Source organism: Schistocerca piceifrons, chromosome 4, assembly GCF_021461385.2.
Source record: "Schistocerca piceifrons isolate TAMUIC-IGC-003096 chromosome 4, iqSchPice1.1, whole genome shotgun sequence".
NCBI classification, from domain to species: domain Eukaryota; kingdom Metazoa; phylum Arthropoda; class Insecta; order Orthoptera; family Acrididae; genus Schistocerca; species Schistocerca piceifrons.
Genome location: NC_060141.1, coordinates 533,136,908 through 533,153,697, shown reverse-complemented (window position 1 = coordinate 533,153,697; position 16,790 = coordinate 533,136,908). Strand labels below are relative to the sequence as shown.

Below are 16,790 nucleotides of genomic sequence, written 5' to 3'. Positions count from 1 at the left end.
TATCGTCTCCTTCATGGAACTACTTTTCGTGTACCCTACAGTGGCCGTCTTACTCCTCCCATCTCGATCTGTCGATCAGTGCGTTAAGGTTGCCCGCTCTAATCACCGCTGTATGCATTCGCCATGGAACCGTTGCTATGCTACCTCTGTCACCGCCTCTCTGGGATGTCTCTCGGTGTAATGTCTGCAAATCGAACGCCATGGCTATAGGTGCGGGACTTCCAGCGGACAGTGCTGCTCCTTAGCGTGTAGCTGATACTGTTCGATCTCTCCGACTCGATTTCGCAATTGGCCTCAACTACCGACGTCTACTTTCCAAACTACGAGCTGGGCTCTTAGATCACCGTTAACGAGCGCTCGATTTTCTGCAATGCACACAATACGTAAATGTGTGCTTGGCGTCACGTATCCCCCCACGTGGCGCAGACACTTTCTATTCCACCATCCACGGCCCGCCCCAACCTATTGCCATTGGGTCCGTTTCATTTGCCACGGTTTGCTATTCAAGATAAGGTATGAAACCCTCACTCCCCGGCGGTGCAAGGGCGGCTTAGGTATGTATCATGTGTCTGAGAGAGCGGTAGCCCTTTTCGTTGGCTCTCAAATGACGTTGTGGCGCCGTAGTGCTAAGTGCCCCTGCACCAAACTCTCTCTCAATACCTATCCAACTTTCAGAAGTCTCGCCGTCCTTCTTTTACTTCCACCACATTTTCGTTGAACTGAACTACGTCCGTACTGTGATTCTTCCGGCGCGATTGACATCCACGAAGGCGATCTATGGTTTCCTTCAGCAGCACAGGTCACCGGACGTGATTTAGGGGAAGCTTCCCCACGTCGACTGGCGTGCCGTTTGGCGATCGGTGTGCGCTCCTTATTTTGAGACTGACGTCCTGTCGGCGTGGTACCTTACTGTCAATGGGAAGCACGTATGCTGGTCACGCCTTCACAGGATTCACCTCGCAGACATCCCGCTGTGTGTCGACTGTGATGTTATGGACACCCCGACGAGCACTGCCTGGTGTGCAGATCGGTGAGAGGTGTCATTTGATACCCACTCAACTGCTCCTCTTTCCGGACACGGTATACTTCCCGCAATCAAAGATGAGCCCTATGAATCGAATTTCTGGACACGCAGCACACTAGTTGTTGGCCGATGGCGAGAAAAATATCCCTGACTTTTGGCAGTTCCTTAATGAACGCCATTGTGCGGTAGTCCTCAATCCAAAATACAGACAATCTTTCTCTTATGCAGTGTCTTCCTAAACCTAAGCCAGAGCTGGGGTGTTGCTGTCAAGAAGAGTTGATCCTCGCCTCTTACACACTTAGAACCGATACGTTCATTAGAAATCGAAATGTTCATCTTAGTCTGACGGCTTGCTACGCCCTCCTCCTCGCGTGACTCTGGTTTCCTGATATTCTCGGTGGTAGTAATGAGAAAAATAAGTAAATAAAGGAAAGAAAAGAAAAATAAATAAATAAACGATGTTATTGTACTTCTACTCCACGTTCCCTATGCTATGTTTGGTTCCTCGAGGGTGGGAACGGGACGTGGTGGCCAGGCCTCGGGTTGCGCCTCTGCCCACATTGCCCCCACACCTCCCTTTGGGCACCGGTAAGGTTCTCCTAAAGAAAAAAATTATGAGGTGACCTCGCGCTATAAGCGAGAAATCGGGGTTCGAGTCCCGGTCCAGCACAAACTATTAGTGTCGTTATTCCATTATAGGGCTGAAGGTAGTCGATATTCACAGCTGTGAATGCATTCCATGATTTCCGGTGATCGACGGATCACAAACATACAGCTCACTGCATAACTGGACGTCTCTCTTGGTAGCGCTGACTCACTCTTGCAGCAGTTGGGACAGTCAAAGGTGTGTGCCGCTGGGTTCCTCGCCGCATAACAGGAGACCACAAGAAGCAACGACGGACCATCTGCACAGAATTGCTTGCGCTGATAGTGACAATTTTTTGTCGAATGTCGTCACAGACGATGATGCATTGGTTAATCACTTTGAACCGGATGCAAAACAGCAATCGATGGAATGACGCTACACCACCTCTCCTCCGAAGAAACTTTTTAAAGCTGCATCCTCGGCCGGTAAAGTAATGCAACGGTGTTCTCTGGGTATAAAGAGGTTGTTTGTCTGATGTCCTCTCTCATGGTGCAACGATCAGCTCTGAAGTGTATTGTCTTCCCCTCAGGAGATAGAAGAAACGATTTTAGTGTGTTCCTTGCCACAAAAATGTAAACGAACTTCTTCTCCGTGATAACGCAAGGCCTCAAACAAGCCTGAGAACCCAGGAAAAAAGCACAAAACTTTAATATCTTCAATATTTCGCGGCACTGTGAGCAACTGTGTAAATATTAATTTTAATTTTAATAATCAACAGCCTCAGTTGCACCGTTTACATAGAATTTACCTAGGTTTCAGTCAGGATAACCCAAATTTCTTGAGTTCCTGTACAGCATTCTTGGCTGTCGCATCACGGTCGCGAAGTGGGGCCGAGGCAATTCCAGATAAGTTCTATAGTTTGACGATAATTTATGGATTTGTAGTCTTAGCTTGACGATGTCCATTATGGACAAACGCTAGCTACTGTTATTCTCAATAAGGGTGGGTTATCCCGACTGAAATGTAGGTAAATTCTATGTAAACGGTGCAACTGAGGCCGTTGATCATTAAAATTAAAATTAGCACATTTGGTCGTTATTCCTCATCCATGTAGAGCCCGGATCTCACACCTTCCGACTTCCATCTTTGGCCCAATTGGAGAGTGCACTCCACGGGAAGCAGTACGTGGTTGAGAGGCTATTTATGCAGCAAGATGTTGGCTCCGACAGCTACCAGTAGAGTTGTCCAGGAACTCCCAGTAAGGTGGCGTAAGGACGCCGCATTGAACAGAAATTACATTGAAAAATAGAATTCTTTAGCGAAAAGAGTGGGTGGTAGTATGGTATATTGGAATCGAGTATAAAACCAACCTGCTTTCAGAAAAGAAAAGGTGTCGTGTTACTTATTGGACGCCCCTAGTATACCATGACAAATTCCAGAAATTTGAACTGGAGCATTATTATCCCAGTGAGCTGGTCTTTGACTGGGAAACGCAGTTAATAATATTGGTAACATTGGCTGAAGAGGTCCAGAATTTCTGAGAGTAGCAATCGAAGAAGCAGAGGAGGTAACCCCCCCCCCCCCCCCCACAAACACACTAGCCCCCCCCCCCCATTTTGGCACAGTTATTATTGTTAAGTGTACTCAGAGCCGTTTGTCGTGAAGTATCAAGACTATTTCACCTTCCGCAGCGAAGTAGTCACCCCAGCCTCGTCCCAGAATCATGCGATAATCACACCATCTAGGCTGCTCACCCGACAGGTATGGTAAGATCAAGATGTGGCATGGAGAAGTACCTGATCACTGAGTCCTCTTCGTAATTATCAGTGGCTTTCTACAACGGCAAACACATACTTTCCTTGGGAATAACGTAAAATAGCGAGACAACGGCTGTGAACATTTCATTATTGTCACCCTCAATATACTCCCGTCTTATACCTCTACAACGCTCTACGCCAATTGTCCATCGATGGAAACAGTGCTGGACGTGTTCGTCTGTGAGCTCCTTGTTGGCAGCTGGCGCTTCATCTTTCACTGTTTCAGCGCACTGTAATCTTGTTCCTTTCAACGCAGACTTGATCTTGAGGAACAGATAAAGTCACATGGTGCTAGGTCAGTCGAACAGGGTCGGTGGTCTAGCACTGGTGTGCTCTACATCGCTATAAAGCTGCCGGTCGGAGTGGCCGAGCGGGTCTAGGCGCTACAGTCTGGAACCACGCGAACGCTACGGTCGCTGGTTCGAATCCAGCCTCGGGCATGGATGTGTGTGATGTCCTTAGGTTAGTTAAGTTTAAGTAGTTCTAAGCTCTAGGGGACTGATGACCTCAGATATTAAGTCCCATAGTGCCCAGAGCCATTTTGCTATACACCTCTTAAAAGACAACGCGCTAGGGGCTGGTGCTTACTTGTTTTTCCCGACTCGGGTTATTTTTTCTTATTTTGTCGCTGGATTGACCAAGTATCGCATCGTAGTAATGATGATATATAGTTTGAATACAGGAACTCTGTGAGGATAAAAAATATTATGACTACGGAAATAATAGTCGTCAACGCTTTCAATCTTGATTTGCTTAACTGAACATTTTTCCCCCTCAGTGAGACTTGGCTCTTCCAGTGCATGGATTAGATCTTAGTTTCTGGATCATAAGTGAAAAAAGTGAAAAACCATAACTACTCATGTGCTGTCAATCTTTTCAAGAAATCATTATCATTTTCAGTGGTGTACAAATCACCGACAAACATTTGCACGAGCTGCTTTTTGTTCGATCGTGAGAATTTTCGGCACCAGTTTCGCAAATACGTTCCTTATGATAAATTTGTTATGTAAAATTTTCTATTATGATTCTTTATCAATTTATAAAGTTTCAGCAATAAATCGAATAATCGACCGACGGTCAGATCGAATCACATTACCTACTTTCTCGATAATTTCGTCCGTTCTTGATGTTGAAGGGCGTCGCACGCTTGAGTCATCTTCAAAGTCTTCTAAGCCATCCAGCGAACGCTACAACTAATCAGAAACTCACCATACATTTCTGTTAACAAACAATAGGTTCTAGTTGCAGTTTTTCCAAGTCTCATGTGAAACGTCACGACCATTCGTTGCTCCATTTTTTACACTTACCATTTTTCCGGAGAAACAAAATAACACCTCATACGCAAACAAAGGCTATGGCCACAAAGATTTGTCGATAGACACCAGAGATGGCGCATTCGACTGAGAATGCTTCGTGCTTCACAGCTGTTGGTCTTTCATCTTTGGCGTATGTGTACTCACTCTGTGACAGCATCAGTCCCGTTGTTTTATAGTCATACCTCGTAAACAATGTGTCACTCGTCCAGGTAATATTTTCTGTCATGGAGTACACCATTCATATGCTCTCAGCACCAGTCTTGTAAAGGTATTGTGTGGTGTAAAAAATAATTTTGATGCTGCTACTACGCCATTAAAGAATGTCACATTTAATTCGCATAATTTCGGTGGTATATGTTGCTGAAGGTGTGAATTAAACTCATTCGTTATCTTAGATGCTATTGTCTTGTGCCATCTGTCAAAAATCCTCTTCAAACAACTCTTGACATTATGAGCCAGATTCAATTTTAGAAAACTGGCGCTTGGCAGATAATATTTTCCCTTTTAGATGTAGACTGTCTTGTAGTCATTTACGTTACTGACGCCATAACTAAATCTTGACACAACACTGTATTTCGCATCGACGCTATCACTGATAATTATGAACTTACGTTAACACATTCTCCTCTGTAGGGATCACGCTTGAACACCAGAGAGACAAAGAGTAAGCTACAGATTCTACTACAGATTTTCTTCGAGTTGGGATCAGTACAAGAAGACTACCAAAATCTCCAACACAGATAGGGGAGAAACGGCTTGGTAATACGGCAAAAATAGGTAGGGTACGTCGAATCCACCAAAAGTATCCCGACAACCATATGCCAGAAATGCACTACTGTGGAGCTAAAGTCATAAATCATCAGCCAATCGACAATGAGAGCGTGGAATTTTGAGATTTTTAACTAGCGTGTCCCAGTTATTCCCTGCTATGTTAAAGAAAGCAGTTGCTGATTACATTAGTTGAAGTTAATGGTGTCCGCTGAACAGTCAAAATCCCAGGCGAGGTCCACATTCCTATCCATGTCTCATTACGTGCGATACGATGTTTCCGTGATGTTTACTAGGAAACGATTGACTGTTAAATCACGTACGCTAGAAGTACCGCAATAACAATAGTTTGTTGCGTTAGAGAGCTGCACTGCTGAAACAGAACTGAAATAAGACAGTCGACATATGGTACCGAAGGTGAAATTTTGTTAATAATCAAATCTAATGGCCACATATTTTAATTTTGCTAATGCACCGATACCATTAACGAATTTTTGTTCTAACAGAGAACAAACTCCATCTGAACAGACTTCGATGGCCTAAAGGATTCCGACCGTCCGCCATGACATCTTCAGCCCGCTGGCGTCACCAGATGTGGATACGTAGGGGCATGTGGTCAGCACACCGCTCTCCCGGCTGTTGTCAGGATCTGTGACAGGTGCCGTTATTTGTCAGTCAAGTTGGTTCTCACTCGGCCTTACAAAGGCTCAGCAGACCCGGACGGTGACCGGTCCAAATGTTAGCCAAGCTGACCGTGCTTAATTTTGGTGATCTGACGGACCCAGTGTTACCACTGCGGCAGGGCCGTGGGCTTTGTTCTAATAAGGCCAGTAAGGAAGGGGCAGTAGAGCATACCCACAGCAGCTCACGTCTCTGCGTGGCCGTACCAGCACAATGGTACGTTTCGCTTCTGTAGCTTATCTGGAAAATTTTGCTCGTTTGGACACTCCGTGCCCTCCTCTGTTTTCATTATGAAGTTGTTTTTATCCAACATATGTAGGAATGAACGTTTTGATCCTATAAATTACAAAAATTACTAAATATGCGGAATCCTAGTTAACTACGCAACACATAAAAACATGTTTCTTCAAGTAGCTTCAATGAGAAACCCAAATTAACTGTATGTATTGTACATACCAAATGCTGGAGCGACGAAAGCTGCTATTTGTATCAAGTTATGCCTCTTCAGTTCAAACGATACTACCACGTTAGATCTCCCTCCGACCTCTTCAGCGTACGACGAAAGTTGCAAATTGTCCCAGTTCCGCGAAGCAAGCTCATAAACGAAAACGACCTGGAATACACATAAAATAATTTGTGACTAGTGCTACTTGTAACAGAACACTGTAAATACAAGGAATTTCAGACTTATGTGTGACTCTAAACAGGAAATGGGAGTAATTAAGCTCAGTACTTGCTGCCCTTCACTACATTTGGGAAGAGCAACTTGGGAGAGATTCACCATCACACTGCAGAACGGAAGGTCTATATCCAAACCAATAGATTTCTAACGTGCTGTGGGTATTAGGTATCTAATTTTTACCTTCTTATAATGTTTCCTGCTTTGTATTTTATTACTGTCACTTAATGAGTATAGTGCTGTAAAGAAAGCCACAAGTATTATAATTCCGAGGCTCGCATACATGTAAGCTCATCTACATGTATTTCATCACTGTAAAAGACATATCAGAATTATATTTCTCTTCGTCTGATGTTCACGTGTCCCTTTAACATTAGTGTGAGATTTTTAACGCTTTTACTATATTTCCGCACATACAGTGTAAGTAAATAAGTTGTTTATTTACTTCGTATATTTTAAAAAAGTCAGTCGAAGTTGTGAAAGATCGGTCACGACGAAGTAATCGTGCCTTACAGTCAAATGCAGCAGCGATTATGGTATCGAGACCAGGCCAGAAACTCCTATGCTATTCCCACATCTACCAAAATAGCATTATACGACTTCTTTTGCTGGACAAATAGATTATATTTTATGTTTAGCGTTGTCAAATTAACAGACAGCTTAAAGTTCATATTCGGAAAGTAATGTGTTTTTTTCATTTTTATGTAGAAGATTTCAACATGACAGTAAAAGTTGGCACGAGTGTTGCATTTATGAAATTTCTGAATACTGGGTGGTTATTATTAAAGTGCAGCGACTCACAGAGATCCCGTGTGGGCTATAATTGTAGTATGACAGCGAACCTCGGTAGGTGTTCTGATGCGTTAATGCGGAATAGGTTTACGATGGAAAAAAATTATTTCCAACTCTGGCCAGCAGATATAAATCTGGCGTTGTCAGTTCATGAAAGACATAGAGAAATGTACTGTAGTCTTCTTTTCAAAACCAAATCATTTGACACGATCGCTTTGTTACCACAATTACTGGGTTACTAGTTTCGGTTATATGTATTGTTACCCTCAGATCCATAAGGCCAGACAGATGTAGTCACTTCATACAATGCCGGCCGCGGTGGTCTCGCGGTTCTAGGCGCGAAGTCCGGAACCGTGCGACTGCTACGGTCGCAGGTTCGAATCCTGCCTCGGGCATGGATGTGTGTGATGTCCTTAGGTTAGTTAGGTTTAAGTAGTTCTAGGTTCTACGGGACTAATGACCACAGCAGTTGAGTCCCATAGTGCTCAGAGCCGTTTGAACCATTTGAACTTCATACAATGGTTAAGGACTCTGTAACGTAAGCGCTATACAATATGCATACAAAAGTAGAGGTATTACAGTGACATGCCACGTGTGCCAGGTGTCATTCTAATGCCTCGACTTTATTATGCATGTTGTATAGGCCTCATTATATGATATAACTACCACTAATCGACTTAATAGCCCTGAAGATGGCAATACATATTGCCGAAACTGGTAATCCAGAAACTGCGTTAACATGGCGGTCTTCATAAATAAATTGGTTTTCAAAAGAAGACTACAATACAAAATTACAGATCTCCTCCTGCACTGAATGATCTTGTCAGGTAACTACAACGTAAAGTAATGTTTCCATATGTAACGGATTAGGAACTAGACATGGGCAGAAAGGCGAGAAAGACATAATGTTGATTTGATTATTAAGCGCCGCTTACACAATTTGTTTATTACTAGAACCGGAAACGTCGACTAGACGCTGCACCCGTGAAACAACTTTATCAACAATTGCTCACAGCGATTCCGATGCAATCAGAACAACGTGAACCTGTGTCCTGTCCTTCAGGTCAGGTAGAAAATGAACGCATTCTTTTAGACCCCAAAGCCAGGAGTCACATGGATTTAGATCAGTTGATCTTGCAGGTCATGCATCTTAAAAACCTCTGGAGATAATAGCCTACGTTCTTGGAAGTTGGCGTTAAGCAGATCTTACATTAAAACAGAGGTTTCAACACAGTTGCGCTCTTGCAAAGCAGAAATAGGATGCTGTACACGTAAAAGTCTCGATAACGTGCAGATGTCGCGATACACCTGAGAGGCTCTCTGGATGTGTTCTCTTTAAAGACGAACGACCGAGAAAAGTGGTGCTTGCGAATCCACACCACACAGTCACATAGGGGGAGTGCGATGGTTCGTCATGTACAACACGTGGTATAACAGTACAGCAAATTGGGCAGTTCTGTGTATTCACTACACCTTGTAGTGTAGAATGTACCTCATCAGTTCTTAGAATATTGCCCAGCCACGTGTCATCAACGTAGACCCGTGCCAGAAACCGAAGAGCAATTCAGGACGTTGCTGCGGAACTTGAGGTTTCAGTTCCTTCACTGTGCGGGTACCAGTGTAAAATAGACCCCTACCAGGTGCACGTGATGCATCGTCAGCTACAGCAACGACAACCTCGTCTCTAACTTCCACCGGGATAGGACGGCTTCCTCTCCCGGGTACCACACCAGGCACGCCCGTCTTATCGAATTTCAAATCATCTTCTTTAAACCCGTTAATGACACCGGGACCCTCATCAGGTCTTTCAGTCGGCGATACTCTCTGAGTGCAGCACTGTAAATGCTGCCGTTCACAGTAATAAATTTCACTAACAGCCCGAGGCTTCTCTTCTCGATAGCCATATTGTTCAGTCACGTTATGGCGTGTCAAATGACAGCGTGGATACCGTCATACAAACTGTGTACAGTGTCAGATTTGCACCTGGTGGCTCCAACTGGAACTGATTTGTTTTTCGGCGTAAATCTGTTCCGCATTAACGAATTAGCGTATCTACCAATATTCGCTGCCATACGACAATAGCTGCACAAATTACACTTCCGCCAATAGCAGTACTTTAATTATAACCATCCGATATTTAAGAGCGTCCAATAACTTTAAGTATCTTAAAAGTTCTGGGGTAACTAACATATCTAGAACGTAGATTATTGATGAAAATTCGAAGCGAAACTGAGTGCATTGCTGCCGTTTCATTGCACGCTTGTCTTTCTCTATTTCAAGAGAGCTTCACAGAAATCGAAAACTGTTTACCAGCAACGTCATGCAATATTTACTTATAAATACATATTCAAACTTGTAGTGATGTAAGTGGCCCCACTATCCTGGTGTAGCCGTTATTATGCGATTAAAGGGGGCACTGGCAGCAGAATATCGAACAATACAGACTACTAAGTGATATGATGATCACAAATTCCAGAATTCGAATCAAGAACAGCTGCCAACATGAGTAACGCAGAAGCAGATATCCTCGGAGCAGTGAAGAAACTTAAACAACTTAACATGAGCAAGTTTAATGTCCAGACTGTACCAGTTAGATTCCTTACAGAGTATGCTGATAGGATAGATCCATACATAACAATCATATACAGACATTCTAACGACGAAAGATCCGTACCTAAAGACTGGAAAGTGCCACAGGTCACACCAATATTCAAGAAAAGTAGTAGTAGTAATCCACTAAATTACAGAGCCATATCATTGACGTCGATATGCAGCGGGATTCTCACGAAGTGTTGAATGCTATTGACAAGTGATTTAAAACTGATTCCGTGTTTATTCATTTCGAGAAGGCATTTGATAACGTACCATACAAGCGGCTTGTAGTGAAATTCGGTGCTTATGGAATATCGTCTCAGCTACGTGACTGGATTTGTGATTTCCTGTCAGAGAGGACAGTAGTAACTGACGGAAAGTAATCGAGTGAAAACAGAAGTAATTTCTGGCATTCCCCAAGGTTGTGTTATAGGCCCTTTGCTGTTAATTATCTATGTAAACGATTTAGGGGACAATCTGAAAGCTGTCGTAGATTGTTTGCAGATGCCGCTGTCGTTTATCATCATGTGAAGTCATTAGACGATCAAAAACAATTGCAAAACGATTTAGGAAAAATATCTGTATAGCGCGAAAATTGGCAATTTACCCTAAAGAACGAAAAGTGTGAGGTCATCCACAGGAGTGCTAAAAGGAATTCGATAAACTTCGGTTACACGATAAATCAGGCAAACCTATGCCGTAAATTCAACTAAATACCTAGGAACTATAATTACGAAGAACGTAAACTGGAAGAACATAGAAAGTTATGGGGAAGGATAACCCAAACAGCATTTTATTGGCAGAACACTTGGCAAATATAACAGATCTACTAAAGATACAGCCTAAACTACGCTTGTCCGTCCGTCTTTTAGATTACTGCTGCGCGGTGTGGGTTCCTTACAGATAGGATTGACGTTGTACATCGTGTAAGTTCAAAGAAAGGCAGCACATTTTGTATTATCGCGAAATATCGGAGAGTGCTTCACTGAAATGATGCAGGAGTTGGGGTGGACATCATTAAAACAAAGGCGTTTCTCGTTGCGGCGGAATCTTCTTACGAAACATCAATCACTGACGCTGACCTACATAAGGAGAAACGATCACCACAATAAAGTATGGAAAATCAGAGCTCGGATGAAAAGATATAAGTGTTCGCTTTTTCCGCGCGCTGTACGACATTGGAATAATAGAGATTTATTGTGAAGGTGGTACGACGAACATTCTGCCAGGTACTTAAATGTGATTTGCAGAGTATCCATGTAGATGAATACTTTCGGAAATATTGCATTGTTGCATAAGTTCGTAGCGGTTTTCCTTAAACGGATACACGTAACAGTCGTCAGTAATATTTTCTCGTTCGCTGTTTTCAACAGTCTGCCAACGCTTGTGTAACTTTTGTATTCCGTCACTGTAGAAATCACATGGGTTTTAGGCGTTGAAGTCGTCGAGTCATGTTCGGAGAGAATTATCATCCGGAAAGGAAAATCGTTGAAGAATGTTCGATAGAGAGCCTAAAAGGAGAATATCTGAGGGCTAAAGATCAGGTGAATAAGGTGGCTGTGGAATGAATTTCCAGCCAAACTCCTGTATGATGCTTTCTTTTCAGTCTAACGGAATCCAGGCGGGAGTGACCGTGTAGAAGCGTCACTTCAAGCAGTCTTCTTGGTCGTTGTTCTTGGGTTGCGTCTGCAAGACGTCTTAGTTGTTGACAATTTTGTCAGCAGTGAAGGTCACGTGGTAGGGACGCAATCAGAAGTACACCACAGTCTCGCTGTTTCGCAATAGCATAACATTGTCTTTTGTTGATAGTCGCAGGTCTTTGTATGGAGAGTAGCTGCTTTATTTGGGTTTAACCATTCCTTTCTTTTTCCTCATTTTGGCATAAAGACACCATTTCTCTTCACAGTAACGATACAGGATGGGAATGATCTTCGTTCTTCACGAGTCAATTGCTGACGAACAAGCAGAGACGCACACATGGGCACCTGCTGATTTTTCATTTTGGCTTAGACCACGTGATACCCATACACCCGACTTTTGAACCATCCGCGTTGCGCCCAAATGTCACAAAATGATGAAAAGATCAGAAATGGCCACATTTGCCAGCTCACGAGTGCACCAGAGTGAATCATTGTGCATTAGTGTTCTTTAATCCATGAAGGTCTTCCTGAATGTGGAGAGTCGCTAATGCAAAACGATCATTCTTAAGACGAGAAAAGCATTTTGTTGCCATGCTCTGCCCAACAGCATTATCTCAGTGCGTAACGAAAATGTTTCTGGTAGCCCCCGCTGCTGTCACCTCTCTCTTGAACTCAAACAAAAGAATGTATCGGAAATGTTCCGATTTATCCATTTTTCGTTCAATTTTCTAGAGTCCATGGTTCCACCCACTACTTTCGAATGAGAAAATGACGTTATTTAAACTCAAATCGTAACATCGAATTACAAATAAAAGTAAATGATAATTTATTGAAACCGTTAGCTGTCCACAGGTGTTGTTGATATACCTCGATGGGGACAGTTGAAAATATGTGCCCCGACTGGGACTCGAACCCGGGATCTCCTAATTGCACGGCAGACGCTCTATCCATCTTTTTTCTTTCTTTATTTTTTATTAATTTTCTTCGATGTAGTTCGTTACTTTTGGTCTAGGTGGACGTCACAAGACATCTGTTCCAGTTGATCGTTGATTTCTTGACTCAGGTTTTTTTTAATTAGAGAGAGCATGCAGCCCTCTGACCGAACAAGCTGAGCTACCGTGCCGGTTATCTTAGCCACCGAGGACACAGATGAATAGCGCGACTACAGGGTCTTATCCGTTGCACGCTGCCAGTGAGATCCACATTCTACATACGTAATGTACCTAATAAGATATTTGCCCATTCACTCATTACTCGCGCCCACTAAGGTGACGATTCCCGTAATAGTTCGGGCAACCTGTGCACATTCGCATAGACGAAGGTCAATGGCCGGGTAGCTTTTAACTGTATATGAAGCTAGCAACTGTTCTCTTCATATATAGTTAAAGGCTACCCGGCCATTGTCCTTCGTCTCTGCGAATACGCACAGGTTGTCCGAACTCTTACGGGAATCGTGAACTTATTGGGCGCGAGTAATGAGTGGATGGGCAAATATCTATTAGGTACATTACGTGTGTAGACTGTGGACAGTTGGGAATGTGGGTCTCACGGGGAGCGTGCAAAAAAAAAAAAAAAAAAAAAAAAAAAAAAAAAAAAAAAAATGGCTCTGAGCACTATGGGACTGAACATCTGAGGTCATCAGTCACCTAGAACTTAGAACTACTTACACCTAACTAGCCTAAGGACATCACACACATCAATGCCCGAGGCAGGATTCGAACCTGCGTCCGTAGCGGTCGCGCGGTTCCAGACTGTAGCGACTAGAACCGCTCGGCCACACCGGCCGGCTCTGGGGTAGCGTGCAAGGGATAGGTCTGTGCAGTCGCCTTTTATCTCTGTCTCGGTGGCTCAGATGGATAGAGCGTCTGCAATGTAAGCAAGAGATGCCGGGTTCGAGTCCCCATCGAGGTATGTCAACAACACCTGTCGGCAGCCGAGGGTTTCAATTAATTATCTTATATTCTAACGATGCTGCACGGTCATCAATGGTATGTGTTCGTTTGAGAACAGTTACTGTCTTCATACTAATAAAAATGACAATCAATCAATAAACTCATGGTAACCAGAAAACCAACAAGCAAAACAAAAACGCGTTGATTTTATGCAACAACCTAACCTACTATGTACAGAGAAAAGATAAGGGGAAAAAACTTCAGATTTTTCTATGCCGCTTTAATACACATGATGAAAACTACTCATAATTCAAACTTAGGTTTCCGGGTTGCCAGCCGAGTCAAGGATTTTCCATTCATGCGCAATATTTAGCCGTTTGTCACAGTCTTCTTTTTCATGCTCTTTGAACGGGAGTCATTTGAGACTTTTTAGTGCTACGTCCGATTTTTAACCGACCCGAGAGTTTTAGCTCCTGCAACGTCCTTTGATGCCAATGTGTTTTTCTGCGACCCCAATATTAGTACGTAAGCCGCACGATGTTTCTAAGCTATGACTGCGCGAAAAGGAAATGAATGCTAGTTACCAACTCGCGCTTATATTGGTTTTTAGTGGACCTAAACATGGCATAAGTGTTGACCAAAATCTAGTTGTTTGAAATGAGTTTCTTCGATGATATGGCTGTAGTGGTTCGATTTCATTATCTGTTTCATCAACCGCCGTCCCATGTCCCCGAGAACGATGGATTTCGAGAAGTCCTACAACGGTCATCGGAAGAGTCCAGGCCGCGAAAAAGCGTTATGGTTTGGGCAATTGTTAAGTAGCATTCCGTGGGTGATCTCGTTACTCCGAATGGCACAGTCGATCTACACAAGTACGCACCTGCCCTTACAGGCGATGTCTACCGCTGTATGTGGTTTGTTTTTTCTGGTACGACAGCATCTGCCATGGGGACAATGAACTGTGTCACATATGTCGCAGTGTATGGGCGCGATTCAGAGAGAACCAGGATGAGTTTATTGTACTCCCCTGGCCACAAACGTCTCTGACATAAGTCATCTCTAGAACCTGTGAGACCACCTCGACTGGGCTGTTAGCGCCATTGATCCTCAAACGAGAAATCTAGTGCAGCGGGGCAGGGCTGGGTAGTCGGCATGGCTCCACACGACTGGATCGTAAATTGTAAGCTTTCACGTCCGGAGATATCACAGTTAATAAAATATGTCGAGCATTAACGAGCCAGGATGTGAATGGGACACACAAAGGAGCTGCGATCCCTACTGAAAACATCCTTCCAAAATTGGTATGAAAGGTAGGGTTTTAATGTGAAACCTATACGACTACGGCATAATTGGTTCAAATGGCTTTGAGCACTAAGGGACTTAACATCTGAGGTCATCAGTCCCCTACAACTTAGGACTACTGAAACCTAACTAACCTAAGGACATCACACACATCCATGCCCGAGGCAGGATGTGAACCTGCGACCGTAGCAGTTGCGCGGTTCCAGACTGAAGCGCCTAGAACCGCTCGGCCACCGCGGCCTACTGCATAATTGCCCGGAATATTTCATTAACTGTCATGTCTGTTGCATACCTTCCAGAACCTCATTGACCTTCCTCCTCCGCGTCTCCCAGTAGTCCGCGCTGCAAAAGGTGATTATTCAAGGTTTCCAATGGAGTGTGTAATCGATGTGCTTACGTGGGTAATACTCAACGCCACACAGGATCTCAGCGCCTGAACGCAACTTCCATATGAGAAGAAATACTGTTCGCTCATCTTTGCAGGACCTAACACACTCGTTATGGACCTTGAGTCAGGGGATGTACATGTTTGCGACAAGGCAAGGAACCATTCGGGGAATGCGACGAGGTCATGACATTGCACGGCGACCAAAGTGAATAAGGCCGAGTTGATAGCTTGCTCTCAAGAAATATGCGATCACTGCACACTCTCTTACGAAATTTATTTACGTAACTAATACAGTGACCACTGTGCGGCAGCAGGCAGACGCGCATCGTCACTGCTGCGCCTATAGACGACACAGGCCAGTGGGTGGCAGTCGAATCCCTGATGTCCTTACACCACCACCACTGAAGTGAAGGCTACCAGGAGATCGAACTTTACGAACTGCATTTGTTATCATCATAAACACTCAGCAACATATGTTATGGCGCAAGTTAATATATCTTCATTTTGTCGTTAGTCTACTGAACTAATCCTCGGATAGATTTAATTCAGCCCACCAGGAATTTCTCTCTGTCAGCTTCTTCGTCCTAGAGTAACACTTCAATAGAACATAATAAATTACTTTTTGCTTATATTTCAATCTCCGTCTTCACCTGCAGTTTTTACCTTCTATGACGATTGAGCCGTGGCGCTCGTTACTGGCGCGCCAGTCTCTTGGATGTCCATTATCGATACTTCGATGTTTCATATCTTTGCTTGCCTTGTTGTTTTCCACATTCGCGGGGCGAGTGGTGGTTGACGTTTGCTCGGGCCACCTGCTGAGACGCCGCGAGGTACGAGGTGGGAAGGAACCGCGTATATGAGGAGATGGCTGTACGCGGTCTGCCTGGTCTGGATGGAGGACATATGTTGGCTACCTGCCTGTCTGCTCTCCTGATTTTGCTCGCCGTGCCTTGCGACCGCCTAGCTTGGGTTGATGCCTGGTGTATCCTGCACGAGCCATACCGAACGTCCAGCAGAAGTTCAGCAGCCTTGTGTTTCTTTTAAAGAAAAGGAGCAAATGTATAAGACTTTATGTAACCAATTTTGGTGGCCTCTTAAGTGTGGCCTTAGCATTTACACTGCCTTTGGGTAGAGCCAATTCTTTTAAATTTAAATAGTTGGGGTTCCCTGTCCTTTATAATCTTTTGGGGTTTTATTTGATTTTCTCTGTGGGGTTCATTCCTTGTACTTGGTTAAATGTTTACTTGTATAGCGGGAAGTGACTCCTGGTTAAATCTCGGAGAAGGTGTTTGATTTTACTGCCGCCTCCGGCA

At 43.9% G+C, this 16,790-nt stretch overlaps 1 protein-coding gene across 1 annotated transcript in view; it reads right to left on the bottom strand.

The window, feature by feature from the left end:
- LOC124795442 (neuronal acetylcholine receptor subunit beta-3-like) overlaps nt 1–16,790 on the bottom strand; it is a 167,919-nt gene that overhangs the window by 93,048 nt on the left and 58,081 nt on the right. Inside the window, exon 6 of the mRNA XM_047259466.1 lies at nt 6,649–6,805. Coding sequence (XP_047115422.1) covers nt 6,649–6,805 — 157 coding nt within the window. The remainder of the gene's footprint in view (nt 1–6,648; nt 6,806–16,790) is intronic.